At 49.2% G+C, this 27,739-nt stretch overlaps 1 protein-coding gene across 5 annotated transcripts in view; it reads right to left on the reverse strand.

Annotated features, from left to right (window-relative positions):
* Window positions 1-27,739, reverse strand: part of SPTB (spectrin beta, erythrocytic) — a 135,503-nt gene that overhangs the window by 17,972 nt on the left and 89,792 nt on the right. For 4 of the 5 annotated variants that reach the window (XM_059722418.1, XM_059722417.1, XM_059722416.1 and 1 more), the window contains exons 24-32: window positions 17,504-17,634; window positions 16,670-16,874; window positions 15,854-16,228; window positions 14,206-14,450; window positions 13,890-14,028; window positions 12,692-12,776; window positions 11,456-11,652; window positions 10,816-10,925; window positions 6,219-6,297 (exon numbers count right to left, since the gene is read on the reverse strand). In XM_059722418.1, the coding sequence (XP_059578401.1) occupies window positions 6,219-6,297; window positions 10,816-10,925; window positions 11,456-11,652; window positions 12,692-12,776; window positions 13,890-14,028; window positions 14,206-14,450; window positions 15,854-16,228; window positions 16,670-16,874; window positions 17,504-17,634 (1,566 nt within the window). Of the gene's footprint in view, window positions 1-1,024; window positions 1,478-6,218; window positions 6,298-10,815; window positions 10,926-11,455; window positions 11,653-12,691; window positions 12,777-13,889; window positions 14,029-14,205; window positions 14,451-15,853; window positions 16,229-16,669; window positions 16,875-17,503; window positions 17,635-27,739 lie in introns of those variants that run through there. The other variant, XM_059722419.1, reaches the window with a different exon arrangement.

Consider the following 27,739-nt stretch of genomic DNA (forward strand, 5'->3'; position numbering starts at 1 on the left):
ATGCTTGCTGGAGTAGGTACAGTGCCCTTGTGTATGCAGGGGGAGAACAAAGTAGTAGGCAGCTTATATGAACAAATGCCAATGCACTGTGGTAGGTGCAGGAAGAGACACTAGCAACAGATAACAGAAAGCTGGCCAGGGTTGGGCAGGAGAAGCACTGAAGGCAATGCAAGGCCTGCACAAGAAGGTTTAAATACCAAGAGAGCAGCTGGAACCTGGATCCTGATGCAGACAGGGAGGTAGGAGCATCGCCGCGCACCGGGGATGACAAAGCTCAGGCTTCTCTGCCCTCTGAAGGTATCAGCATTCAGGAGGTGCCAGACCTGGTAATGGGAAGGGTTAGCAAGGCATGAAGAATCTAGCAGGTGTGCAGCAGAGCATGAACTGTCAATGGTACAGGTGGAGGGAGGGAAGAGAGGAAAAGTTTGGCAGGCTGCCTACAAAAGAGCAAGAAAAAGCTGAGTGTGAAGATGCTTTGATCCCTCAGACATAGAAATTCCATCTGCAAGAGGCTTTGCTGGAGAAATGAGGGTGGGGAGAATCCCCAAGGCAGGAATGGTGGGAGGCCCCTGGGCGGGAGACCAATAGAAGAGCATCAGATAAAAGCAGAGCTAGGAGGAAGATGGCCCAGGAAGAGACAGTAGAAGGAAAAAGAAGACTATATAGATTCCAGCCTTGCTGTTGGGGAAGAAGTTGTAGACATGGAAAGAACAAACCAGTAGGGATAAGCTGAGCTAGAAACAAGCCTGCAAAGCCATGAAAGCCATCCAGGAGGACAGCATGGTCCAGCACTATAAACAGTACAGGTGGAAAGTGGGGTAGGGAGATGACTTCTTCCAGTGTGAAGGTTGATGCTGAGCAGCCAGTGAGCCATCCACATCTCACAGACATGCTGCCATGAGGCAGATGCCCCAACACTGCTGAGGGAAAAAAGGATTAAATGCCTCCTGAGACACCCCCTGAACCACAGAGGCACTATTCTTTTTCCAGAAAGAATAGCTGAAACATGTTCAGAGAAAATAGTGTATTTAAAGGGTTCTGGCCAGGAGCCCATGTGTAAAGACACCACCTGTGTCCATATGCCTGTCTCGGAGCAATAGGTGTCAAGACATGTAGGCCTATTTCAAGAACCATCTGTTGAACTTCTGCTTTGCTTCAGCATCTTCCAGCTCCGTAGCCAAGTGTTTCCCTGAGTTTTGGCTAATGCCCCTCCATAGTTGGCCACTTTGGCCACACAGTTGATTGAAATAGAGTAAAAAAGGTGGGAAGCTCCCATGGAACCCATTGCTGTGGTGCCAGAGAGATAGGGTCAAGCAGCATAACCCAGAGTCTGGACAACACCATGGAGAAAATGTTGGCTACCCTGACAGGTCAGCAAAGCCATTCCTAGCTTGGGGGAGGTCCCTCCAGACAGGGGCAGCACTCCATCTTCTTTCCTCCTGCAGGTCATACTTTGGTGTCAGAGGTTTCCAGGATCCTGGGGAAAAAGCCTTAGTTGGCATTGACTGTCAGCAACCTTTGTCTTGAGTAGAGCTCTGGACTATTCCTCCCAACCAACCATGGGTCTGCCCCTAAGGGGGTACTGGCATGATTATCTCAGAAAACAAAAGGCTTCACACCTGGACATCTTGGGATAGCTCCAACAGACTGAAGTTCCTTGGTTATCTGTAGTAATAGCAACATGGAGCTCCTCAAAGCCATAGATGTAATGCAGGGAAATGTTACCACAATTTTACAGATGGTCAGCTGAGAACCAGGAGTAATTGACTTGCCCCAGGTCACAAACTGTGGCAAAAACAGAGCCAGGACCAGAACCTAGCTCTAGCAAGCCCCAACCCAGGCCTCTATCCATGAAGTCATGCCTGCAACCTGGCTTCTCCCACAGAAGGGGGAAGGAACTGGCAGGCTGGGCAATCACCTACCCATACTGGGAGTGTAGGCCAGTGCAAAGAAGACCTCTTTTGAGCCAGGATGACCTGCAATGTCCCACATGTTCTAGGGACCTTTTCTAGAGAGCACTGGATCTGTGGTTACATGGGCTGTGGCTAGGAAGAAAACCTAGTATGGGACACTTACGGGAAAATGTGTCACCAGTGGCTTCATGCAATGTCAGTATTATACACAACTCATAGTGTGAATGCAGCCCATAAGGGTGTGTGAGAGAGGATGTGGCCTTGGCTGAATGCTCTGCTTTCCTCCAAGGACTGGACACGGGACTTTCCTTTATTGCACGTGCAGGGCAAACTCCCTTCTCTCTTTTATGATTCACTGGAATGAAGGGATAAATATAATCAGGGAATCCTGGGTGGCAAACAGTTCCCCACAGAACACATCCTTTACATCAAACCTGGTTGTTCCCACATCATCACATTTCACACTCAAACCCTGTACTGCCTCTCTGCACTTCTCCTGCAGCCTTACTATCACTTGATGTGAACCCAGTAGGCTTGGGTGAGGGGAAGGGGACTGGGTTTCTTTTGAAGCCCACCTGTCCATCTATCTGTTTGCTCCTCTCACCCATCCCTTGCTTCCATCTCTCCAGGTCCCATGACTCTGCCTGTACAATCCAACAGAACCACGACCATCTTTCACCCTCAGGAATGCGAGCAGACTTCCTGTTCCCCACCCAGCCATAAGCAGACACATGGGTTGGATCTATGGTTTACTAAGAAGGGTGCCACTCAGACCATGGGGGAGTGGGGGCAAGGTGTAGCTACAGCCCATGGGCCGGCAAGAGGACACCAGGGAACAGGGCAGGAAGCAAGCACACAAAGTTTGGGACCTGCCAGCCATCACTGCTATCCTCAGCTGATCTAGGTGCATGGGGAACCCCAGCTTTGTTCCTGTGCCAGTCCAGCCAACAGCTGTGGGGAGTGATGACACAGCAAGCTGTGCTCAGCCCAGGAAAGTGGCAGCGGCAGCACACAGGTTCCTCCCTAAACAATCTTTCAGCAGTGGAAGATTGGCCATATCAGTAACCAAAATCTGAAGACATCAGAAAGTCCTGGCCTTCAGAATAAAAGTCCTAGTGAGCCTTTGACTACAATAAACTACACACAAACACACACCTCTCCTCCAGGAGTCAGGGGAGGATGTGTAAAATGTTCTGATCCTGTATTGGTCTTAATCTCTAGAGAGACCAGGTTGGTTGTAGGTTATCTTTTCCACCTGAAAAGGGCTGTGTAGCTCAGCCCCTTCTCCTGACTGCTGGTTGGTGATTGGAACCTCTCTGTAACTGAAGAGAGGCTCACATCAGGACAGGGCAGGATGCTGCTGCACCATCTAAGAGTTAAGAGACAATGTAATTCAGAAACTGCCAGGTCAGAAGGGACTGCTGTGGTTATCCCATTTGACCTGCATCATGCAGACCAGAAGACTGCTCTGCCTTAACTCCTGCTTGATCTAGGCTTGCCAGAGACCTATTCACTCTTGATTCAATGATTAGTAGTACTACAGAACCTACCACAGTCTCTTGGTAAGATGCTCTAGTGGGTAGTTGCCCTCCCTGTTAAAAAGGGCAATCAGGACTCATAGTAGAGATGATATCTTTTATTAGGCCAACAAGATTTTTGCAAAAAAAGTCTTTAATTGCAAACTTTCGGGCACAAACTCTTCATCAGGCATTAGAGAAAAGATTGTAAAAGTTCTCCTGGGTAGAAATGAAAGGGTGCTTGTGCCCAAAAGCTTGCAAGTTAAGATTTTTTTTGCAAAAATTTTGTTGGTCTAATAAAAGATATCATCTTTACTACGAATCCTGATTGCCTTTTCCTCTAGACCAATATGGCTACAACCTAAATACCTGTTAAAAAAGGTGTTTTTTTCTGAACCAAACTGATCTGGTTTCAGCTTTCAATACCAAAAAGAAAAAATATCTCAAGTAAGTTTGCCATGATCTTTTTTCCCCTATACCCAAGTTGACATATATTAATTATTTCACCTTCCTTTAATTCTCTATTACAGTAGACACCCGATTTATGCAATTCCGACTTATGCGTGTCTCGCATTTACGTGATTTTTTAGTAGGGTCTGGACTGTAAAATGCCTCTCGAGATGCGCATCATTCGTGTATATATGTGAATGCTCACAAGATTCGCATATATACATGAATGCCTCACAAGATTTGCAGGCGGAATTAAGCGGAGCTGTGCTACCATTGTGCCACCATTGTGGTAGTGGCATCTCAAGAGGCATAGGTAAGATGCTAGACACACCTCCTAAAGGCATTCCACCAAGAAAAAGGGAAAAAATGCTATGACTATGGTACGTCTGGGGTATGCGACCCCTCACTATTCTATTATTTCCTACAGGGAAAACTGTCCTGACTTACGCGAATTCGACGTACACGAAATTCCCCTGGAACAGGGGAATTATTGACCATTCCATTACTTTGCCTAGAACTGAGATAAGAGTGCTATAGAGCTAAATCTATAGTTACCCGAGTCATCCTATTTCCAGCTACTGTCACCACCTACTGATCTGACTCAGAAATGTTATTGGCTCTAGGAGCCTGGCCCCCTGCCAGCACCAAGGCCTCAGTTCTGCACCTGTGAGAGGAAAGGCAGTTTCACATTTGTTTTCATAGAAACTGGCTCAGCTCCCAAGTGGATTTGGACTTTAGCTTGTTTGCACATTACAGTATGATCAAGGCATAAGCCCTGGGGTAAGCTCCCACTGCTTTTAGCTCTAAGAGCAATCTCTCTGTATCTGTCAAGATGAGACTCAATGAAGGATTAATTTGGTGTTGTATGGAGGCTGTTATGGATTTCAGCAGGAGTTATGGCTGAGTCAGGGTCAGACTGGCAGAGGTGAACCATGTAGCTATCTGCGTCACAGTACAAGGCTATTTGACTTGGAGCCCTGGTCCAATTCCTGCTTCTGCTTAAACAATCCTACACCCCGGCCCTCCCTTATAAGCCATACTCACCCACTGAAATCCTTTCTTCTGCTATCCCCCAGCTTTTCACTGGTAGACACAGTGGGCCAGAAAATGTGCTTCTAAGAGAGTGCAGCACGTTGAACATGCTTAGCTTCCTGTGGGGCTGGTAATATGCAGGGCAAGGGATTGAAGGGTGCAAAATGCCTTCAAATCATCTCACAGATGTATATATCCTCCCAGGGAGACAAATACCAAGGTACCAGCAGAGGTAAGCAGAATGAGAGCCAGTGGCTGGGAATCAAAACCAAAATATATCAAATAAGGAACACAGCACAACCACTGACCAGTGGGGTTGATGAACCCTTGGAGCACACACCCAGGAAGTACCAGGGTCTTTGACTCTCGATGCCTTCAAATCAAGACTGAATGTCTTCAGGAAGACAGACACATTGATGGCACTGGGTGACAAAGCGGCCTGCATTATCTGGGGAATCTCAGGGTCTCCTCTGGCCTTCCACCTCATGAGTCTAAGCCTATGTCTACGCTGTGGCAGCAGAGAGCTCAGTCATGTTGTAGAGGAAATAAGCCCAGCCCACCTACTTCCACACTGAGTCCGAAATGAGGTGGAGAGGATGGCCCCTGGGCACCTCAAGCCAGCACTCCTGAGCAGGCCAGGAACTCAGATTTTGAGCTCTGTTCCAGGAGCTTCCCCTAGTGCCTCATTTTTGGTGAATGTGGGCAGTGGATGGAGCTTATTGCCTCAGTAGCAGACATATCCGAAGTGGGCAATTCACGCAATCTCTACTCCACTTAGGCTACAGTAGACAAAGAAACCCTCTCCTAGTTGAGTGAGCCACAGCCCTGTCTGGTAGCTCAAACCGACGTATCTGAGGTACATATCAGCAATGGGCTCCGTAAGACAAATACACACTCTATATCTTCTCTCGTTCGATGTTACTGCTGGAGGAAAAGATAGCTTTCTTTTGGGGGAGAAAAACAGCATGTTTGTATATTTGAGTGTGGGTACATGGGTGTGGTGAATAGTACATTTTCCATAACATGAACATTTATTAACCTAACTAAAGAAACAATTCAATGGATAATTGTGCAGGTTACAAAAAAAATCCTCCCACCGACTGGGGAGGAGGAATTAACAGAGAGATGAGTAGATACAAAGCAAATGAGAAATTGCTGAGAAACAGGAGACTTTTGTCAAGAGGAAAACATTGGCACATTGTTAACATGTTTGTGCAGAGGGAGTGTTTGCAAAAGAGCATTTAAAAACTTGGGGAGAATTTGGCTGCCATGGTTCCAGAAAGGAAAACTAAAATGGGAAACTGACCAGTGATGGTTCCTCGCTAATAGTGGGAGAGGCATCTTGTAAAATTAACCCCATCCTGTTCTCTTCAGCTTGTTGAGACCTACAGAAAAAAAAAATCCTTTTAACAAGTACGTTATTGGCTTTTATGCAACGTAAGGTCAGCTGCCATGTCAGTGATTGATCCAGAGCAACTAGACCAAACTATTTTGAATCTGTTGCTTTTCAGACTATGTATTTCTCACATTAGACAAGATGGCAATATCTTTTTCCAGATCCTGACTGCAGTAATGTAAATTGACAAGTGTAGTTGACTGATCACTTCCATCGCAGTCCCAGTCCCAACACAACAAACTCAGCAAAGCTAAGCTCTGTATCCACACAATGCTGAAGTCGCATAGTCTCTGTTCTATCAACCACCTTACAAATTATTCAATGTATAAACATTTATTTAGTGCCCTACTACCTCCCTTCACTGAGATTCAGCTACCTCTGGAATGGAACGCAACAGCTCTTTAATCTAGTGATTCTCAGCCAGGGTGTTGTGCCACCTGGTGCACTATGAGATCCTTTGAAGGGTACCACAAAGTGTGAGGCAGTAAGTGCAGGCTCAGGCTTATCCTTGCCCATGGGCAGATCCAAGATTTTGTACAACAGGGTGCAGGAACAGTGACCAGTGCTGCAGAGGTGGACATACCCCTGCTCCCAGCTCCCCCTGCATTAGGGCAGGTAGACCATGCTGTGGGAGCAGCAGCCATGGATTTTTAAAAGTTCCTGAAGCAGGTAAGATTCCCCATCCTCTCACTACTCTCAGCACCCCTCCCTTCCCCTCCATGCTCAGCAGCAGTTCTCCTCCCCTTCCATTGCCCACCTCCCCCCACTTCCACTGTCCCCAACTGCTCTGGGGTTAGTTGGAGCTCCAGAGCTGTCCTGCTCTAGCTGGCGTGTCCTTACTTCCTGAGCCTGCTTCTGGACTGATGGGGAACACCCAGGGGGGACGGGCAGGGAGGGAGAACCCATCTGCCACCACAGCTGTCTGCTCCAGACAGAAGTTAGCTCCACAAGCAGCTCAGACGGAGCAATGTAGGAGAAACTCTGGAGCTCCCCCTGCTCCCAAGGGAGCTAGAGACAGCTGTAGTCGTGGGTAAGGGAGGAATGGGAGGTGAGGAGCAAGAACATGCCACTGAGCACAGAGGGGAAGGGAGGGGGAGCATTCTTACCTGATCTGAAGTCCCCAGCTGCTGCTCCTGCAGCATGCCACTGCACCCACTCTGGATCCATCCCTGTCCCTACCTGGCTGATCTCCCATCCCTACTGCCTGACCTCTCTGCAAGGAAGCAAGCACTGTAATATGTAAATTTATTTTTTGAAATTGGGTGCTATTCATTTCAAATGTGGAGGAGTGCCACAAGTCTGATGACAGTTGTCTGGAGTCCAAAAAGGTTGAGAACCACTGCTTTCAGCAGTTCATTGTAAGACTCAAGGATACTTTAAAGAATACTTTTAAGCAGGGGTGGGCAACTATTTGGGCCTGAGGGCTACATAGGGAAGTTTTTACTGAGCTGTTACGGACTGGGTCAGAACCCCTTCCCACCCCCCCCACACAACACCTTGCCAAAAGCTCCCTATGTGGGGTGGGGCTGCGGGCAGGCAGTTGGGTGCAGTGTTCAGGAGCAGGATGGGCAAGTGAGACTGGGATTGTGGGGCATGGTCACAGGGCAGTAACAGCGTAGGGCTGGGGCAGAGCTATGATCCACTGCCTGCACAGCCTTGTGACGGGTGCAGGTTCTGTGGGCAGGGGTATGTGGGGAGCAGATCACAGGTCTACCATGGCCCCAGTCCTGTGCTGTCACTGCCCATCACCTCTGCCTGGCCATGTGTCCTGCCCTTCTGGCTCCCGGACAGTCTCCACAGAGACCCTGGGACCATGGGGTTGTGACAGCACAGGACTGGGGCAAAGCTGTGATCTTCTCTCCACACATCCCTGCCCATCAAACCTGCACCCATTGCAGGGGCATGCGGGCAGCAGATTGGGGCTCTGCTCTGGACCCCAGTCCCATGCTGTCAGGGTTTCCCCAAGTTGCCAGGGTTTCCTCGACCGCCCAGATGCCACCCCCTGCCTCCCTGTGGCCCCATCCCACCTGTCCGGCCACATGCCCTGCCTGTGGTCCTGCCCTCAGTGGTGGGTGTGGGGCAAATGGGCAGGGGTGCCTGGGCAGTACGGCCGGGTCCAGTGGCTGCAGCAGCTGGAAGGAGCCGTCACTGACAGGGCTGTTGGGAAATGGAGTCCAGCCACTGTGCCACTCTAGCCCTGCTGCACACCCAGGGGCCATGGGACTGACCGCCCATGCCACGGCTGCCCCCTGTACCTGGGCCAGGTGGGACCAAGGGACCTGCCATGGGCCGGACAAAATCCCTTGGTGGTTCAGATCCAATCTGCAGGCTGTATTTTGCCCACCCCTGCTTTAAAGATTTAAAAAAAAACTAATGGAGGATCTCTTCTGACATTAAAAGTGCCCTGGGAAGTGAGCCAGCACCATGCAATTACCCATGTTGGGTTTCAGCCAGGCCTGACACCTCCACCTGGTATTAATAAGCACCAGTGGGCAGCAGCACCATTGTGCACAACTCCTAAAAGACAACGGCAGAGTTGTCAAAGGGAGCTGGGCATTCAACTTTGCTGAAAGCCAGTGGCAGCCCCCAACCCTTTTGGCTCCTTTTGGAAAGGGACAAAATAACCCCTTGCCATGAAGCATATCCCACAATTGTTGTACTAACATGCCCTCTAATGCCCAGGGGGGGAACTGCATCAGTAAGGACACTGGACTTCCCTATGGACTAGTCACCATACCATGCTGCAGATGCTGGTCTTTCATCCAAGTATCTTGAGTTTTCCTCTATCAAGAGGTCCCAAGGGTCTTTGGGCCTGACTCATTGTCATGACAAAGAAGGGACACATGGCCAGAGCTCAACACTATGCTACAGGGGCTGTCTTTACAGCAGTTCCACATGCTAGCTGTATCTGAGGCAGCCCAGGTAGGGTTACCATATGTCTGGGTTTTCCTGGACATGTCCTCTATTTGAATCCTCCTATTGCCACCTGGGCGGGTTTTTCAAATCTGAGCAAATGGCTGGGTTTTTGCTTTGCTCCGCTGGTGGGAGCAGGGAGAGGGGTGATTGTAGGCAGGGAGCTGCAGGCAGGTAAGTCTGGGTTGGGAGGCTGGGGCAGGGCAGGGGGCCAGAGCGGTTGCCTGCTCCCTCCAGCAGGGGAAGGGGGGGTGGAAGGGGCTTTTGAGAGCTGTGGCTGGGCTGTCAGCCAGGGCCTGTGCTTGCAGGGGCAGAGTGGCAAGGAGACGCTGGGGGGAGAGGGGGGAATGTGGCAGGGAGGCTGTGGCCAGGTCTCCTGGCACAGTGCAGCGGCCCTTGCCCAGGGCGGGGGGTGCCACAAGCCTCCCCTCCTCTTTCCTCCAGCCCACTTGGGCCGGACTTGCTCTGAGCCACCTCGCTCCGGCCTGGTTGGGATGGGGGCATCTGAGGCCCCTCTGGCAGGGCTGGGGGAAGCAGGGGGCTGTGGGTCAGGAGTTAGGGGCCCTGGCAGTGCTAGGGGGAGTAGTGGGCTACAGATCAGGAGTGAGGGGTACTGACAGGGCTGGGGGGAAGCAGGGGGCTGCTGGTCGGGAATGAGGGGAACCAGCTTGGCTCAGGGAGGTAGGGTACTGCAGTTTGGGAGTGAGGGGCACTGGCAGGGCTGGGGTCTGTAGGTTGAGAGTGAGGGACAGCAGCAAGACTGGTGGGGCTGCGGTTTGGGAGCGAGGGACAACAGAATGGGCAGGGGCAGGGCACTGCCATATCACTGTCCCCCCACAGTCATATTTCCCCACTCCCCCTTTTTTTGGCTGGAACTATTCACTGAATTTACTCTTTACTGAAAAGAATTCTTTTGGCTCAAAAGGCTTTTTAAATATTGCTGTATATTTGTGGCTTAGGGAAAAGCCACAAAAGAACAGGCCAGTGACTCTTCTCATTTCCTGCCTGTCTCAGTGATCAGCACTGAATGCTTTGGAGAAAGGCTGAAAGCAAAAATACATTTGTACAGGGTTACGATCAGCTCTCTGCTAGGCTGTTCATTGGGCTCCCCCTGCTCCTGGGGCAGTTGTGCCTCTCCAGGCAGGGACTAAACTCCAGTCTGTTTTCCCTATACCAGCCTTGTCTGCACCTGCATTCTGAAGCTCAAAGGTCAGGAAGCTGGATTTGCTGGCCATCCATTCAGCCTTGGACCTGGGGATGCTGCTTGCTGTTGAGGTTGGACAGTGGCAATCTTCTAAAGGGAATTTTGGATTCAATTTACAAACTGACTTTCTCTGCAAATGCCCTTCAGTAAGAAAAGCAGGCGCACCTGACCAGGTATCACTGCTGGGGCAGTGGAAGATGAAGGTGGAAGTGCACTGTGCCCCCCACTGGATTGCTTCATTTGCCTTCTTTCCTAGGTCTGTCATGACTCCAGAGATCCACCTGCCCTGCAAATCTCTGCTTTGGGTGGAGCTTGCCAGAAAGGACTACTTGGGTGCAGAATGCCAGAAAGGAATTATAGGACAGCAAATCACACAAATCCACAACTTACCTCACATCTCGCATAGCTTCAAAATCAAAATCAAAGGTGGGGTCCATGGACCAGGTCACTTTGCGGGGCGAAGGCTCCTCTTGGATCTTCCGCTTCTCAAGCAACTCCAGCTGGGAAAGGATTGGGCTTTTCAAAGGCTGCAGCTTGGCAAGGGGCAGGCTGTACTTCTATCCAGTTCCTTTTTCTCCACACTTCTCAAGTGTGGAGAAAAAGGAATTGGATAGAAGTGGCCAGTAGGAGGTGTCTGAATACCAAGAAAGCGGTACTGGGAGGGACCACAAATGGGATGTACAAAAGGGAAAAGCTTAAGCTGAGTTCAGGGGAGAACCCCTTAGAATAAACATTCAAGGGAATGAGGAGACCCTGTCATTTGGAGGAGTGAAGGGAGCAAGGAATGACCCAGCTCTTAGCAGCAGTAGCAGATGTGAGCCCAGATTGCCACACTGAGCGTCTGCTCTTAGCAGTGCTCTCAGTCAATTGGAGGAGTGCCACGGGCCTTCCCCTGGCAGGGTGCTGGCATGGGAAAAGCACACTATGTGTGAGCTCCAGATGCAAGGTCTCATACCCTCTGTTCCCTGGTTCCCTGTCTTAACCAGGACAACCCTCCTGGGCAGGGTGTGACATCACAAGATATGCCTACCGTTGTCAGCCTCTTCAGCGCAGCAGTGCGTTCATCCCAGGTACCTGTGGATTTCTCAAAGGCCTTATGTCTTTTCAGCAGCCTCTCCACACTGTTCAGAGTCTGGCCATAGTCATCACTGACTAGGTAGCGTTCCTGAGAGATCAGCCAGTTCTCAACTGCTGACGCGTCCTTGGAAAACTGGCATGTTTCTAGCCCTGCCACAGAGAGAGCAAAGGGACCCCTTACACATGGGCCCCCTTACACATGGGATGGGCAGAGAGCAGGACTTGCCCTCATGCCAGGACTGGCACTGACAGGGAGGGGTTGCTTCTGGGTTGCTCCTCAGTTGGGGGGGGAGGGGGTAGGGGGGTGTTCTCATCACTCAGGAGCTGAGAGTGCTCCCCCACCCTCAGGGATTGCTCCCTCTTGGCCCGGTGAATGTTCCCTTCCATGTAGAGGGAGGCTCTAAGTCAAGCAGCAAATTTGCCTTTGGGCAAGGCACTGCTAGTAAAGGAGCCCGCAGTCAAGGGATTTGGAAATATTCCTTCAGGGGCAAATCTCTACAGCTCAAGGTCCAAAAGGCAATAGGTGCCTGACCTGTCTCTTCTTCCTGGGCCTGGGCAAAGCCCCCCCCCCAACACCCCCTGAAGCTGCCAATCCTGTGCCTTTGGTGCCAAAGTCAGCTCCTGGTTAGCAATATTGAGAAAACACAAATTGATTGGGTCTCATCCTGTTGTGCTGGGGAGAGACCTGCCTATAACATACACTCAGGGCTGCAAGATCTGTCCCCATCCCAGATCTACCAGCTGGCAGGTGGGTGGAGCCAATACATAGCTGTGCCTCCCCTGCCCCTTGCTCTCTTTCCTGTTTATTGAACCCATGGTGGGGATGCAGGTGGAGTCCGCTGTGTGTGGGGCATCAGAGACTGGCCAGCTCTTGCATTAAGCAAAGAAGATTTGAGGGGGAGAGTTCACAAGAGCCAAAGCCAAAAAGAGGAAAAACGGGACAATCCAGACCAAAAAACATCTGTGATGAGCCAGCTCTGGGTTGCAAGCACTGATGACCAGACAGAGGAATTCTCTACCATTACCAGCCATGGGATGGATTTCCTAGAACTTCCTAACAAACCACTGGACTTTTGTGGGAGAGCTCTGTGTGCTAGAGATCTCTATTGCTCATCACTTGGAAGCCTGGACCACTGGGCGAAATCCCAGCAGACTCCTCTGCCTGCCTTCCACTCCACCCCACACTCACTTATACGAAGGAAGTCCCAGTGCTTGTCCCAGATTTCTGCCATCTCCCTCCTCTTCTCTGTCAGCTGCATCAGCTTTTCTTTGACCTGAATGTGGAGGGAAGAGAGGAACATTATCTCCCATGCAAACAGTATCCTCCTGTTGCAGTGCCATCAAGTGCTCCCAGATCTAGGGCTAGAATGGGCCAGAAATGAAGTGGTTTTACCCCCAGGAAAGTCTTGGTCTATTTTTCATTTGAATTTTCCACAGAAAATTTTGATCCAAGAATCTTTGGATTCTGAAATGCCATCATGGTGGCTTCTGAGATCTGTATTCCAGGTGCATCATACTCCCGTTTTCTTCCCCATCTAGGCTCTTCAGTCAGACAGCATTTTCCACAAGGCACCAAGGGCTTGGAGAGGAGAGGTCGTTCTACATAGGCATGTTCATATTGCAGAAAAGGTGCTTAAGAGGGGATAGGATAGCAGTCTTCATAGCTGAAGGACTGCCAAAAAGAAGAGGGAAAACACTTTCTCTCTCTGCTGCAGAGTAGGGCGCAGCCCAATGGTTTGAAGTTGCTGCAAAGTAGGTTTAGATTGGATATCAGGAAAAACTTCACTGTTAGAATAGTGAAGCAATGGAGTCAACTGCCTAGGGAAGTTGTGGACTCTCCATCACTGGAGGTTTTCAAGGCAAGGCTGGACAGGCATTCGTCAGGGATAAACTAGGCATAGCTATGCTTGTGTTCTATTGAGGATACTTCCCATGCTTCTGGACTTCACTGGTTGACACATGGGGCCAGGAGGGAAGTTTTCCCCTCCTCCTGCTATGTGTCAGGGCCTTTTTTTAAGACTTCCTCAGAAGCAGAGTGTTGGCTGATCCTGCCTCAGGCAGGGGGTTGGATAAGGTGACCTCTGAAGATCCCTTCCAGCCCTACTTCTCTATGATTCAAAGCCTTTGTGTGGCCTTGGTGCATTTTGGGAGCTGGGCAGCCCAGCCCATAAGTGAAAGAGGGCATGAGATACCTGAACTACATTGCTCAGAAAATATTCCCCACTGTTATAGGGCATTGGCCATTTGGTAATTTGACAATTAGAACGTCAAACTTCTTGTCAAAAGGAGGTTTTTCAAAAAAAAAAAATCATTTTCCATTAACACCCCCTCCCCCCCCCAACTCTTTTGCAGAAAACCCTGGGTTAGCATTTGGTGGAAACTCTCACCTCAGCAGCTGAGCGGTGTCTGCCCTCCAGCAGTTTTTTCCCCGACTCAATGCACGTGGCAAAGCTCTCGTTCCTGGTGTCTATGTCAGACTTGATGCCCTGGTGATAGTTCATCAGCTGCTCCACAGATGAGACATCCCTGTAGGAGGAGAGATTGGAAGCAGGCAGAGCCATTAGCCAGCCTCTAAGAAGTGTCTTGTGATTTTATAAGATGGGAACAGAGGTGCCCCCTCAACGTTGTGAAGGAACTGGTCTGTGTGAGGAAGGGGTAAATCAGGGTGGGCTGGGACCAGGGCTGCTCCCATGTATGGCCTACCTGGGCTTCTCCTGAGTCTCGATCTGCAGTATGATGTTTTGCATCCAGGACAAGAGGTCACAGACTTCACTGAAGAAGCGGAATTTCTCTACTGTGCTCACCAGCTGATCCTGTCGCCTCCTGCAGGCATCCCGGAGAGTGTCCAAAGCCTTCACCACGTCACGCTCCTGCTTATGAATGGCACTGGCTTTCTCCCCAGCATAAGCTGTCTGCAGTTGTGCTGCCACTCCCTGAAACTTCTGGACCTGTCACCACAAAATGGGAGACAGCATTGGGAAGCACATTCTGGAGGGAAGCCACAGTTTCTGTGGTCCATGCCTTTGGTTCCACTCGAGGCCTATGCCTATCTCCTGTGAGGCTGGCCTTTATCAACTATCTGAGTATGTGACCCACAGTAGAGGCAAGGTGGTCTGACAGTGACCAGCAATCTAGATCACTATCAGAGACAGATCCTTTTTTCCCCAGCAATCTAGATTGTTGTCAGAGACATATTCTTTTAAGGGTGCTGTGGTGTGCCATACAATATTAGTACTGTTAGGTGTGCAAACACCTGCCCCTTATTCACAAGATAAACTGCAACAGAAGAATTACTCTAATAATTTTTCCATGGTCAAAAAACTAATGAAAGCTAAAAGTTGGCATTTTGAGGTGCCTTGATTGTAAAAAAGGTTGACAACTACTGGTCTACAGACAGGGATGAAAACCATGCCTACAGCACAGGAGGGATGCTGTCCAGGATAGTAGAGATGTTGAAAAGAGGCTGTGGCAGCCACCATGGGCACACAATGCAGCATAGGCTCCCAGGGCAATGCTACAGCTCTAAGAGATGTCATCAGGGATAGTGAGCAGGTGTGGGAAGTGGGGCTGCCTCCATGTGTGGGATTAGGGAGATTGCTCCTGAACTTTGGTTCTGGTTTGGGTATTGGTGCTGCAGGCAGGCGCCTGGAAAAGGGCAAGGATTAGCAAAAGCTACAAGGATGAGTCAAAATCTAGAAACCAGACTTTGAGAGCACAATCCCTGCAATTTATCCAAGGCTGAATGGATGATTGATTAGTCTGTCAGGAGAGGAAGGATGTTGAGAGCAGAGAGCTCTTTACTGAAGCAGCACAAATCAGATTGAGGTCTAGCTGTCAGGGACAGAAATTAGCAGAGCTCACACTTCAGAATTCATGAGAATATTTGACAAGGAGGGATTTCAACATTGCACCAGAACATCCAGGGTTCCCACATAAAACCCACATGGATTCTCTTTCCAAAAGATCTACACAAAGCAGTTCCAGGGTTAGAGTACTGTGCCTGGGTGAAGGTATAAACTATATCCTCTGCAGGGGATCAGACAGGAGGAGCCCTTCTTTGGCCACCGTAAGATCTGAGACCCAAATGCACCTTCTGCAGCACAGGACCATGTGGATTAGCAGGGCAACTCCAAGGAATCCCCACAAAGCCAGAAGCATGCCCTGTCCTGCTCTCCCCCCATACTGCCAAGTGCTGGGGCAGGTGCTCCAGAGCAGCTGCTATTGTGATGGCAAAGCTGTGACCAAGGTTCCCAGAAGCCCCTGCTTGTGGATGCACATGATGAGTTATCATCTGTGCCCTCCCAGGGAGGCTCTGATCCTGACCTCTGGGGTCCCTCTCCCAGAGCCCTACCTTCTCCTCCAGTGGGTGGAGGTCACGATCAAAGGCTGTGTGCGTGTGATGGAAGGCCTCGGCTGTGCTGAAGTCCTGGCCCAGGTCCTCAGGCAGCTCCTTCTGTTTCTCCTGGATGAGGGCTAGGATCTCAGAGCTATCGCAGAAGTACTTGTGCAGGTTACAGGAGGTGGCCAGCAGCTGCATCCGGGTGTCAATAAGTTCCAGCAAGTCAGCCCAGCTCTCATTCAGATTGTCCTTCCACTCAGCAATGGTGGCTGCCTCTGAGTGACCAGCATCAATCAGCTCCTCGATGACCAGGTTCACCTTGTCTACTCGCTCCTGCCCCACATTGCCTGTCTCTAGCGCAAAGTCCCGGAACTTCTCCCTCAGCAGCTGTGGAGAAATGTCCCATCACAACAGGGACCTGCTCCTCCCCCCTGCGCTGGGCTACCACCCCTCTCTCTATCATACAACCCCCCTTCCCCAGCAATGGTACCCCCCCATCCCACCGCTATCATACAACCCCCTCCCCAAAAACACTCCTTTCCCTCTCCAACAGGCTGCTATGCACCCTCCCCCTCCCAAGGAGTGTTACTCCCCCTGCTGTACATCCAAGCCCTGGCCATGGTGGCCCCTCTCCCTACCAGGCTGCATGCAGTTCTCTGGTTAGTAGATGAACTACCGTTACACACAGCCACAGTACCCTGCAGTTGAGTGGTGCAAGCCACAGAAACACAGGACAAGAGGCCCAGGCTAGCAAGGCCTTGTGTCTGGAGCCACCTTTGTCCTGGCTTGGATGTACCACACCCATGTCCACTTGGGCTGCCACCTTACCATGACATGGTCATAATCCTGTCCCATTTCTTGTGAGGAGGCCACGACATCCCGCTCAGCAATCCACTGCTCCAGGTCGTCCACCTCTCGCTTCAGATGGAACGAGCGATACATATTCTCCAGCTTGTGACGGCGCTCCTCAGCTGCCTCCTTCAGCCCCGCATATTGCTTGTCCACCTGCCCCTGAAGCCGGATGATCTGCTCCCTGCAAGCATGAGAAGCCACAGCTCTTAACCAGTGTTCTCCTGTATTGGAGTCCACAGCACTTCCCTGGGAAGGCTGTACAGTGCAAGGCACTGGAGATACCTGAACATAAACAATACAGGCACCAGGCCATTGTCAGATCCCACTGATTTCAATGCTTAAGGCACCACTCAGAGTGAGCAGTCTGCTAATGCTTCGTTAAGTCTGGTTACACACAAGGTCATCCTACAAAGCAGTGACAGAACTTGGAAGAGAACTCAGGAAGTCAGCCAAACTTGTACCAGGTGGAGACAACATGGGTCTGATCCTGACACAGGGTCCCAATCTGGCCCACAGACCAGCCCTGGGCCTCTCATCTGCCCCACGAGGCCAAAAGGCTGAGCACTCCTGCCTTAGCAGATAGGCTGCTAGTGGTATTTTCAAAAGCACCCAGGAGTCTATCATGCAGCTTTAGGTGCCTAACCCCTTTGGAATCAGGCCTCACATTTGCACAGGGGTGCTAAATGGAGGGGGATCTGTGCAATGAAGCAGCAACTAGGGAGGGCATTCCAACTCAGCAAGGCTCCTCCCCACGTCTCTGTGCCAGCAGGTTGATTGATGCTGCTCCCACCCTCCTTGGTTCATACGCACCCCTCCGGGTGGCCAGTGGAAAGCAGCTCCTGGGCCCTGCCAGCCAGCTGCTTGATGTTTGTGCCATAGTCCTCAATGGAGCGCTGCCGGCAGAGGTGCCTTTTCAGCATCACCTGCTCATTCTCTTCATCCTGTAACCAGAACCAGGCCATCTCCATTTTGGGTGGAGTAAATCCAGGTGCCCATCACATCTGGCAGGGACTTGCCAGAGCTGGGGAGCACTTGGAACAACAGCCCCCTGTGCTGAATTAGCCCAAGGTGATTCCACACATTCAGGCAGTATGCAGGAAATTGGGGTTCGGTCCACTGGCTCCCAAACCTACTACTGTCATGTGTGGGCCCCCCGCCACTGTGCCATACTATAGGTAGTCCCACTTGGTCAATCTACTGCTCTCTCTAGGTGCATTCAGGTCAACCGCTGCAACAAGGAACCCATGCATATTACAGAGCTGGAGCAATCAGCGTTGCCACATCTCGCTATAGTTTGGTGCTTTCATTAATCCCTAGCTCCAGGAGTCATGCAACTCAGGGAAGATTTAAGCTTTCAGTTTAAAAGAAGGAAGTTTTTAGCCCATGTAGCTGTGAAGGAAAACTGGAAAATGAGACCCAAGGAACTAGAAGGCTTTGAAAGAGACACAGCCTTTACTGGTTATTTTAAATCCCCTGATGTTTTAAACCTAAACTCATGGATTTTTAGGGAGCCTTGCTAACAGCTAGGGCAAGCAGTGCTGACCCCCTGTTATTGCTCTCACAAACCAAGAACAAGAAATCCACATTCTGGAACCATATGCAATAGCATCATATCTTCTAGCTCAGTGCTCAGCAACCTTTTCAGGCTGTAGACCAGAATGACCCAGCTCAGGTCAGAGGTGGGTGGACAAGTGGTTAGGCACTTAAGACTCAGCTTCTTCTGCCACTGCTACTGCCGCCCCCACCACTTCTCCCTCACAGCACAGGGAGCATGCGCTGCTCTCACTGCTCCCCACCATGGCATGGGAAAAGCCCCTGCCACCAATGCTGCCAAAGCTCCACATCTGCAGGCCAGATCTAATGGCTTTGCAGGATGGATTTGGTCCACAGTCCATGAGTTGCCAACTCCTGCTGTAGCAATAGCAAACATCTAGAGTAGTCATCTAGCCATGAATCAGCCTAACCAGCTGGGCAGTAAGAATACAGTAGATGCAGCAGCTTAGGTAAACATGAATCTGCTTGATTTAATGACAGGATCTGGCTTGGAAGGTACTAACCAAAATCTCCCAGGTCAGAGGGAGGCCATGGGTGAAGTTATCACCCCTGCAATTAAAGACCAGAAAAATATAAAGGGGCTCGGCAGCCCTGCATATTACTCAGAGGATTCATGTGAAGCAGGCAACACAGAGAACAGCTGGGAAGCTGCCTTTTGAAGAACCCCTTAACATGTCCTGCTAAAGGGGTCATATGCAGGTGGGGCTTTGGGCATGGCCACAGCATGCAGGGATCTTGAGGTATAAAGCAGACTGTCAGGCTTTAACTTAGGTGCCCCACCCCAACTCTAACTTACCAGGAGGCCTCTCTAGACTAGGAACAGGAGGGAAGAAAGATGGCTCAAAGCCACCTAAACTTGTGCTCCTCCTGCACTGCGCATTCAGTGCCAGTAGTCCTATGGTAAGAGCCAGCAATGGGAGTAAGAGGCTACTTTTTCCTTATCTTGGATGCCAATTTGTGTAGTAAAAGAACCCAGCTAATCAGTAGAAGTACATTCCAGATTGGAAAGACCAGTGCCACAGTGCTGCCACAATTCTATCTAAGGTTCACAATAATTTGGCCCTGTTCTTCAAGACTCAGTGCCTGAAGTCATGTGATTATGAAAGACTTTTAGCTCTCATGGCTATGGAATCAAGCTATGAAAGGTGACCCTTTAAAGGATCAGAAACTAGAAGCGGAAGAACCAAGCATGACTTCAAGGAGAGGTTGGAAGAACTGGGATTACTTAGCCTGCAGAATAGAAGACTGAGGAGGGATTTCATAGATATTAGGGCTGGAAGGGACGTTGCAAGATCATCAGGTCAAGCTCCCTGCCCAAGGGGCAGGAAGTCAGCTGGGGTTAAATGATCCCAGCAAGATAGACATCCAAGTGTTTCTTGAAAGTGTCTGGAGTAGGTGCTTGCACCACGTCTGAGGGAGAAATCTATTTCAGGCTTTGGGAACATGGACAGTAAATTTTTTTCTTATGTCCAGCCTAAAACAGTATTCTCAGAGTTTGTGACCATTAGACCTTGTCTTTCCTCGGGGTGCCCTGGTGAACAGACATTCTTCCAGTCTCTGATGCACACCCCTTATATACTTATAGACAGCCACCAAATCCCCCCCTGAGTTTTCACTTCTCCAGGCTAAAGAGTCCCATGCCTCTCAGCCTCACCTCATAAGGCCTGTTCTCATCCTCTAATCATGCGCATGGCTCTCCTCTGGACTCTAGAAAGGATGTGGAGAATCTTGAGAAAGTGCAGAGCCCAGAACGGGACACAGTATTCCAGTTGTGACCTCACCAGGGCTGAGTAAAGCAGGAGCATGACTTCTGGGTCTTGCTTGAGATGCATTGGTAGATGCAAGCCAGGGTTTTGTTTATTTTGCTGGCTGCAGCATTGCATTGGTGGCTCATGTTCATCTTGTGGTCAATCATGACCCCCAGGTCTCTTTAAGTTGTGGTGCTCGTGAGTGTAGCAATGCCAAGCCTATAAGTATGATGTGGATTCCCACTGCCAAGGTGGAGCACCTTGCATTTCTCCATGTTGAATGCCATCGGGTTTTGATCTGCCCACCTTGTAAGCCTATCCAGGTTGGCCTGAATCACCAGCCTATCCTGTAGTGTGACCACACTTCCCCATAATTTGGTGCCATCAGTGAATTTAGCCACTCCACTTCTGATACCTGAATTCAGATAGTTTATAAATATATTAAAAAGAGTACTAGTCCAAGTACAGAGCCCTGGTTACCGTGCGCCATTTAATAACAGTCTTCAAAGCCATTAAGGATGGTTGAAAAGGGGATGGTGATAGACTATTCTTTGAGGCTGCAGGGGACATGATAAGGAATAACCAATCTGAAACTGCTGCAAGAATAATTTAGACTGATTATTAGGAAAAATTGTCAGGGTGAGAGTGGTTCAGGACCAGAACAGGCTGCTTAGAGAAGCTGTGAAAGCTCCATCCTTGAAAGCTTTTAAAAGAAGGTTAGCAAATACTTGTCTGGGATGGTTTAGTTGGGGATGATCCTGCCTTAAGCAAGAGGCTTTGCTAGATATGACCTCATAAGGTCCATTTCAGTGCTACTTTTCTATTCGTTGACTTTATTTTTTTTTTTACTCGTAATTTTTAAGCCTGGCTTTTGAGCGCTTGGAGATGGTAATACTGATGTCAGTCCTCTCTGAGGATCGCCACCTTGTAGTGGTGGAAAGGCTTGTGTGTTCCAATGATCCTCAGAGGAAGGCCATCGCGAGCTTCATGCTCCTGGTAGGGTCACCCATGGTAGCAAGGTTGAGGGAGATGTTCCTGACTAAGAGCGATCCAAGAAGATCTCAATGGCGGACCAGGCAGAAGAAAAGTGTAACCCCCTTTTCAGCGGCTGTGAAGACGGATGAAGACTGCAGCAGATCAAGGGTCTCCAATCGTCTTGGATTCCATGCAACTGGATGTAGATCCCTGTCTGGCAAGGACCGTGCATTTGTTGGCACGTAACAACATTCTCATGTTAAAAGAAGTCATGCACAGCCATCTTCCTTATGGGAATTATACATCTTCTCTGCACAACAGAAAAGTCCTACAGCAATTGGCGAGTGGAGACGGGGACAGGACTGTGAGATCTGGAAGTTACTAGTCATGGACCAGCACATAGGCGGTGGGTGTTTGCTTCAGTCGTCTTGTTCAAGGACAGAGGCAGTAAGAGCAGTTCAGCAGCTGCACCCACAACTGAGTAGTCCTATTTGTCACAACCCAGTTAATCAGTGCCCATGTCACTTGCAAGAGATACCATTCAGACCATCATCTGATCAACTAAGGGTTAAAAAGAAATCCTTGCCAGAGACTTAAATTTATGCCCACGTCACAAACAAGAAACGAAACTTAAGCTTGATTTATGATTGGTCAGAGTAAAAGGGGATAGCCCTGCCATAAATCCCTGCGATTGGTCAAGAAACAAGCCCAGACCCCTCTCACGTAACAGGCAGGAAAACCTAACCCACTACCTTGTAACCTGATAGCAACCTGAGAGCACAAAGAACTGCTGCTTGCCAGAAAATTAAAGATTCCACTTAGCAGTTCATCATTGGATATCTCTGAGAGACACCTCTGTCTATAAATAGTTTAGCAACTTCCGCCTAAGTCGGAGACTTCTGGGGAAATCTCTGAGGAGAAACCTGAGTCCATCACCAGAGTAAATTGACAGTCTGATCAGCTGTCAATAGCTCCCTGTCAGCATAAATATTGACGAATCAAAGCCCTGCAGGCACAATAGCACGTTTTTCAGCGCCACGTCCGTCATCGTTAGCTGTAACCCGAAACCGTACGCTTGATTATAATAGCTGTAACCGGAACAACTGCAATGAAACAAAGGCTCAGCCTGCATTGCACGTCACTATCTGGGCGACATAAGTAAACAATCTCCTATAACCAACACGCGTCTATACCTGGTTAATTCCACTCCATCCATTAATCACCCGCCTGTTGAGGCGACAGTTTTACTGCGCCGGTGGTGGGGGGAGGTCAGTAAGCAGCTGCCGGCGCTGCTCTGATCTCCGACACTATTAAGGATCCACTCTGTTCACCCCACATGAGGTGGGGGCTATGTTTCTAGTCTGTCTCGATCAGTTCCTGACTGGATAACAAGATCCAGTGGGATCACCTCTATGTGGTCATAAAGAAACAAAAATGATTTTCAGAACCTGGGATGTACAAACCTTAATGGACTACGCAAATAATGATTGCCCCAAACGAGGGACAGCAATCATTTCTTATGACTTGAAGAAGTTCAACATCAACATTGCTGTCCTATCTGAAAATCAACGTGCTGGAGGAGGTCATCTGAAAGAAGAAGACGGAAGATACATCTTCTTGAGAGGGAGAGCAGAAGAAGAGCCACAGACACATGGAGTTGGTTTTGTCATCAAAAACAAACTTGTGAACCAACTCTTAGAATTCCCAATTGGCATTAATGAACGCCTCAGGGCGTGACCATCAGTATCCGGGGGAACATTTGTTCACCAGAGAGCCCCAAGGGAGATGACGAGGTCGAACGGTTACAAACTATTGCAAGACCGTTTCAGGCTGGACAAAAGGAAGAATTTCTTTACTATCCGAGCCCCTAAGGACTGGAATAGCCTGCCATCGGAGGTGGTTCAAGCACCTACATTGAACACCTTCAAGAGTAAATTGGATGCTTATCTTGCTGGGATCCTATGACCCCAGCTGACTTCCTGCCCTTCGGGCGGGGGGCTGGACTCAATGATCTTCCAAGGTCCCTTCCAGCCCTAATGTCTAAGAAATCATGACCGTCTGTCTGAAACTTGCCAATAACCAACAGGTGACAATTGTGAGTGCATATGCCTCAACTCTCGATGCTGATGAGATCACGAAGGAAAACTTCTACTCACAGCTTGATGCCATCCTCCCAAATATCCCAAAGGAAGACAAGATCACCCTTCTTGGAGATTTTAATGCCAGAGTGGGAAGACTCTCAAAACTTTGGAATGGTACTATCAGAAAAGAAGGCATTGGAAATTCAAATGCTGACAGGATCCTTCTCCTGACGAAGTGCACAAAACACGGACTTGTCATCACAAATACCCTGTTCCGTCAAAAGAACAAGTTCAAGATGTCCTGGAAACACCCTAGATCGAAACACTGGCATTTGATCAACTATGTGATTGTTTGGACTCGCGATCACCAGGATGTCCTGATTATGAGAGTCATGACTAGTGCTGATGATTGATGGACTGACCACCGCCTCATCCATTTCTGCATGTCCATCAGGATTGCTCCTAAACAAAAAATGCAAAGGAAGCAAATCAGGCGCAAGGTACACACTGAGTGCTTGAAGGATCCACTCAAGCAGAGAGAATTCCAGCAACTCCTGAATGAAACACTACCAACAGAGCACCCAGAAGGAGTTGAGAAGCACTGGATGGGACTCAAGACAGCTGTTCTCTCATCCTATGAAAATACCATAGGATACAAGACCAGGAAACATCAAGACTGGTTTGATGAAAATGACACCGAAATTCAAGGTCTCATTGACAGGAAACGGAAAGCTTTCTGTGTCTGGGAGGATGATGCCAACTCTGCTATCAAGAAAAATGCACATCAACAAGCAAAATCAGAGGTGCAAAATCAGAGGTGCAGAGGAGAACACAAAAACTGAAGAATGAGTGGTAGATTCAGAAATCAAAAGAAATCCAAGATTTTGCTCTCATCTGTGACTGTCATGGCTTCTCCAGTGCTACCAAAGCTGTCTACGGCCCTAGCACTCAAGGCCTTAATCCTTTAAGATCAAAGGACTGAGCAACACTCCTGAAAGACAGTGAATCCATAAATGCTGGCTGGAAAAAACATCTCCAGGACCTTCTGAATCGCGACTCAACTGCTGATGAAGATAAAATCAACAACTTTCTGCAAAAAGCAGTCAAAGACCTCGGTTTCCCACCTACCCTGGCAGAGGTCAGAAGTGCCATTGGGAAAACAAAGAATAACAAGGCATCCAGTGTTAATGGAATACCTGAAGAGATTTTCATAGGAGGAGGAGAACAACTTACGTATCAGCTTCATGTCCTCATCCTTAAAATCAAGCAAGGAAGAAATCCTAGCTGAACTAAGGGATGCTTTGATTGTTACTATGTTCAAGAAGGGGGACAGAGCTGATTGTGGAAACTACTGAGGCACCTCATTGTTGGCCACTCCTGGGAAAGTCATTGCCCATATCCTCGCTAACCACCTTCTCCCACTTACAGAAGAAATTTTTCCAGCATCTCAAAGCGGCTTCAGAACATTTTGAGAAACATGATTTTTACAGCACGTCAAATCCAGAAATGTTGTGAACAAAATCGATTTCTCTATTTGGCCTTCATCGACCTCTCTAAAGACTTTGATTCTGTAAACCACAAATCCCTATGGAATATCCTGTCCAAAATTGGCTGCCCAAACAAGTTCATCAGTGTTCTGAGACTTCTCCACAACAATATGCCAGCAACGGTTCTCAGCAATGGGAATCAAACAGAACCATATAAAGGTAAAAACTGGAGTGAAGCAAGGTTGCGTAATCACTACAACTTTGTTTTCCATCTTCATCTCCACCCTAATGCACCTCGTCGACAGAAAGCTCCCACCTGGAAATGAAATTGTGTATAGGATGGACAGAAGACTCTTCAACCTTGACAGACTCAAGTCCAAAACAAAGACGACAACAACCCCCATAATGGAGCTCCAGTATGCGGCTGACAATGCTGTCATTGCTCAATCTGAAACGGACCTCCAAACCATTCTTAATATATTCTTGGAAGTCTATGAGAGTACAGGCAGTCCTCAGACTTACGACAAACCCGGTTCCTGAAAATCATGTCTTAAGTCAAAATGTTGTAACTCGAAACCAATTTTCCCATAGGAAACAATGTTATAAATGGGGGGCTGGTTCCTGAACCAAGGCCTGATACCCTATTTTCATCAAAAATAACCCAAAATTTTGTACAGTACTTAATCAATTATATAAAATAAACAATTGTAACTATATTACTCGTCTATATGCATTTATTTATGTATTTATATTGTAAATAGCAAACATTTATTTGGAAGGACTTCTTTGAGGTGACTTTACTGGACTTTTTGAAGGGCTCTTGGCTGGAGTCTTTTCAGGAGTCTTGGCTGCAGGTTTTTCTGGAGTTTTGTCTGCTTTCTTAAAGAAAATGTCCAGGGAGCTTCCTAAAGAAGCTGCCCCACAAATGCCTCCCAGAGGAGCAGCACCCTGCTTCTCCAGCCACATCCCCAGAAGGGCATGGGGGGGTGCGATGTGCCCCCAGGTTTGCCCCGACCGCAGCCTGCCCCGATCAGATCTGGGGTCACAAGTTCCCCCCCTGCCCCATGACAAGTGGTAGGAGCCGCCAGACAAACTACGGCTTCTCCCGCAGCCACCAGGCTCCGCCTGCTTCTCCCTAGCACTGGCAGCCAGGGGAGCAGCGGGACAAGCCTTAGGAGAAGCCGCGGCTGCCTGGCTGCTATCCTGGCTGCCCTTGCCAGGGCGAGGAAGGTGGAGCTGGGCAGCCATGGTTTCTCCCATGGCTTGTTCGGCTCTGCCTGCCTTGCCCCGGCGGGGGCAGCCAGGGGAGCAGCCTGACAAGTCATGGCTTCTCCCACCGTCCATAGCCCGCATTTGCAGAACTTGGTGCAGCCCCAGCTGGGCAGCGTTTGCCCCAGCCTGTCCCAGCCCCAGCCCCTCCCTCACTGGAGGGGCCCTGATCTGTCCCCCCACATCCTTTCCCTTCTTCCTCCCCTTTCACTGACAGACCCATCTCTGGCATGCAGCATCATAAAGTTGGAACCCTGGGTGTCAATTTACAAACGTCAGAACTGTGGTTCGTCAGAATTCGAACCGTCTTAAGTCGAGGACTGCCTGTATCGGCCTAACTCTAAACATCAGGAAAACACAAGTCCTTTACCAACCTGCTCCAAATGGAGAAACAACACCCCCCCCTCCATTCAACTCCATGGAGAATTGCTGGAGAATGTGGATCACTTTGCCTATCTTGGAAGCCATCTTTCATCATAGTCAACGAAACTATCAAAGGTAGACACTGACGCGGAAATTCAAGCAGTGTAGTAATGTGAAAGTGCAGCCTTTGGACATCTGAATAAGAGAGTCTTCTTAAATCATGATGTCCTTGTTGAAATGAAACCCTTGGTATATCGAGCCATTGTCATTCCAACTCTGTTGTGTAGCTCGGAAACCTGGACCACATACAGAAGACATCTCAAGAGCTTGGAAAAAATACCACCAACGGTGCCTTCACAAGATCCTTCAGATTAGCTGGGAGGATAGATGCACAAACGTCAGCATCTTGGCCAAAGCAAATTCTAACAGCATTGAGGCCATGATCCTCCAAAACCAACTTCGCTGGACAGGTCATGTTGTTCGCATGCCTGACTCCCGCCTTCCAAAGAAAATCTTTTTCTCACAGACAAAAGAAGGTCAGCGAAGTAGCAGAGGGCAAAGAAAGCACTTCAAAGACACCCTGAAGGCAAATCTGGAGAAGTGTAACATCGACATCAACATTTGGGAGAACTTTGCTCAGGACCGACCAAAATGAAGGAAGACTCTTTGGGAGGGACCTCAACACTTTGAAACAGCTCATCAACAGGCAGAAGAGGAAAAGAGGAACAGGCAAAAAGAACATCAGAACATCTCACGCAGCAACACAGTGCCCATCCCTCCTGGAAATACCTGTCCTCACTGCAACAAGACATGTGGATCCAGAATTGGGCCATGGAGCCACCTGCATACTCACTATTAAGATCCTTGGAAGACAATCTTACTCGTTTGCGAGTGATTGTCCATCATCACTGATGTTACTGCTGTTTTAGATATTCCAAAAAGCAAGACATGTACATTGCTGAAATGAGGAAGGTAATAAGCATACAACAGCAAGCCCATCCCAAGGGCAGGTTTACATTACTGGAGGGAAAGGCCTAAGAAGGCACTGATGAGTGAACACAGCTGGCTGTCAGCACACCCAAGTCATAGGGAACGTGAACAATAGGCCCCTGCCATAGAGAATGAGGGAACCGCTTTGCTAAGGTATTCTGAGTAAGCATATTACTCAGTGGCATCTTCAGCCAAACACAGCAAGAGTACACAGGCTTTTAAAATGCAAGAGGCAGCCTATGACTGCTGAGGCGTGGGAGATGCAACTGGGATTCAAAGGACAACACTGGGCAATTAAGCAGGTATTCGCAAACAACACAGCAGTGCATGAACTGGTGACAGGGCCACAAGCATGAAATAGATTGTGTCACTGCAAGGTAAGGGTAAGACATGCTCCGGCTACCCTGCATCTGTGCCATGCCTGGGCATCCATCATGGACTCTGAGTGGGGTGTGCACTGGTTGAACAGGTCAGGAGTGGGCCACAGGGGCTGAGCACATGGTCAAGAAGCATGCTCCAGACTGACAGCCTGAGATAGTACAGGGGTGTTGGTTGTAGCTGTGTTGGTCTAAGGACATA

The sequence above is a fragment of the Alligator mississippiensis genome, chromosome 2 (genome assembly GCF_030867095.1).
Source record: "Alligator mississippiensis isolate rAllMis1 chromosome 2, rAllMis1, whole genome shotgun sequence".
Lineage (NCBI taxonomy): Eukaryota > Metazoa > Chordata > Crocodylia > Alligatoridae > Alligator > Alligator mississippiensis.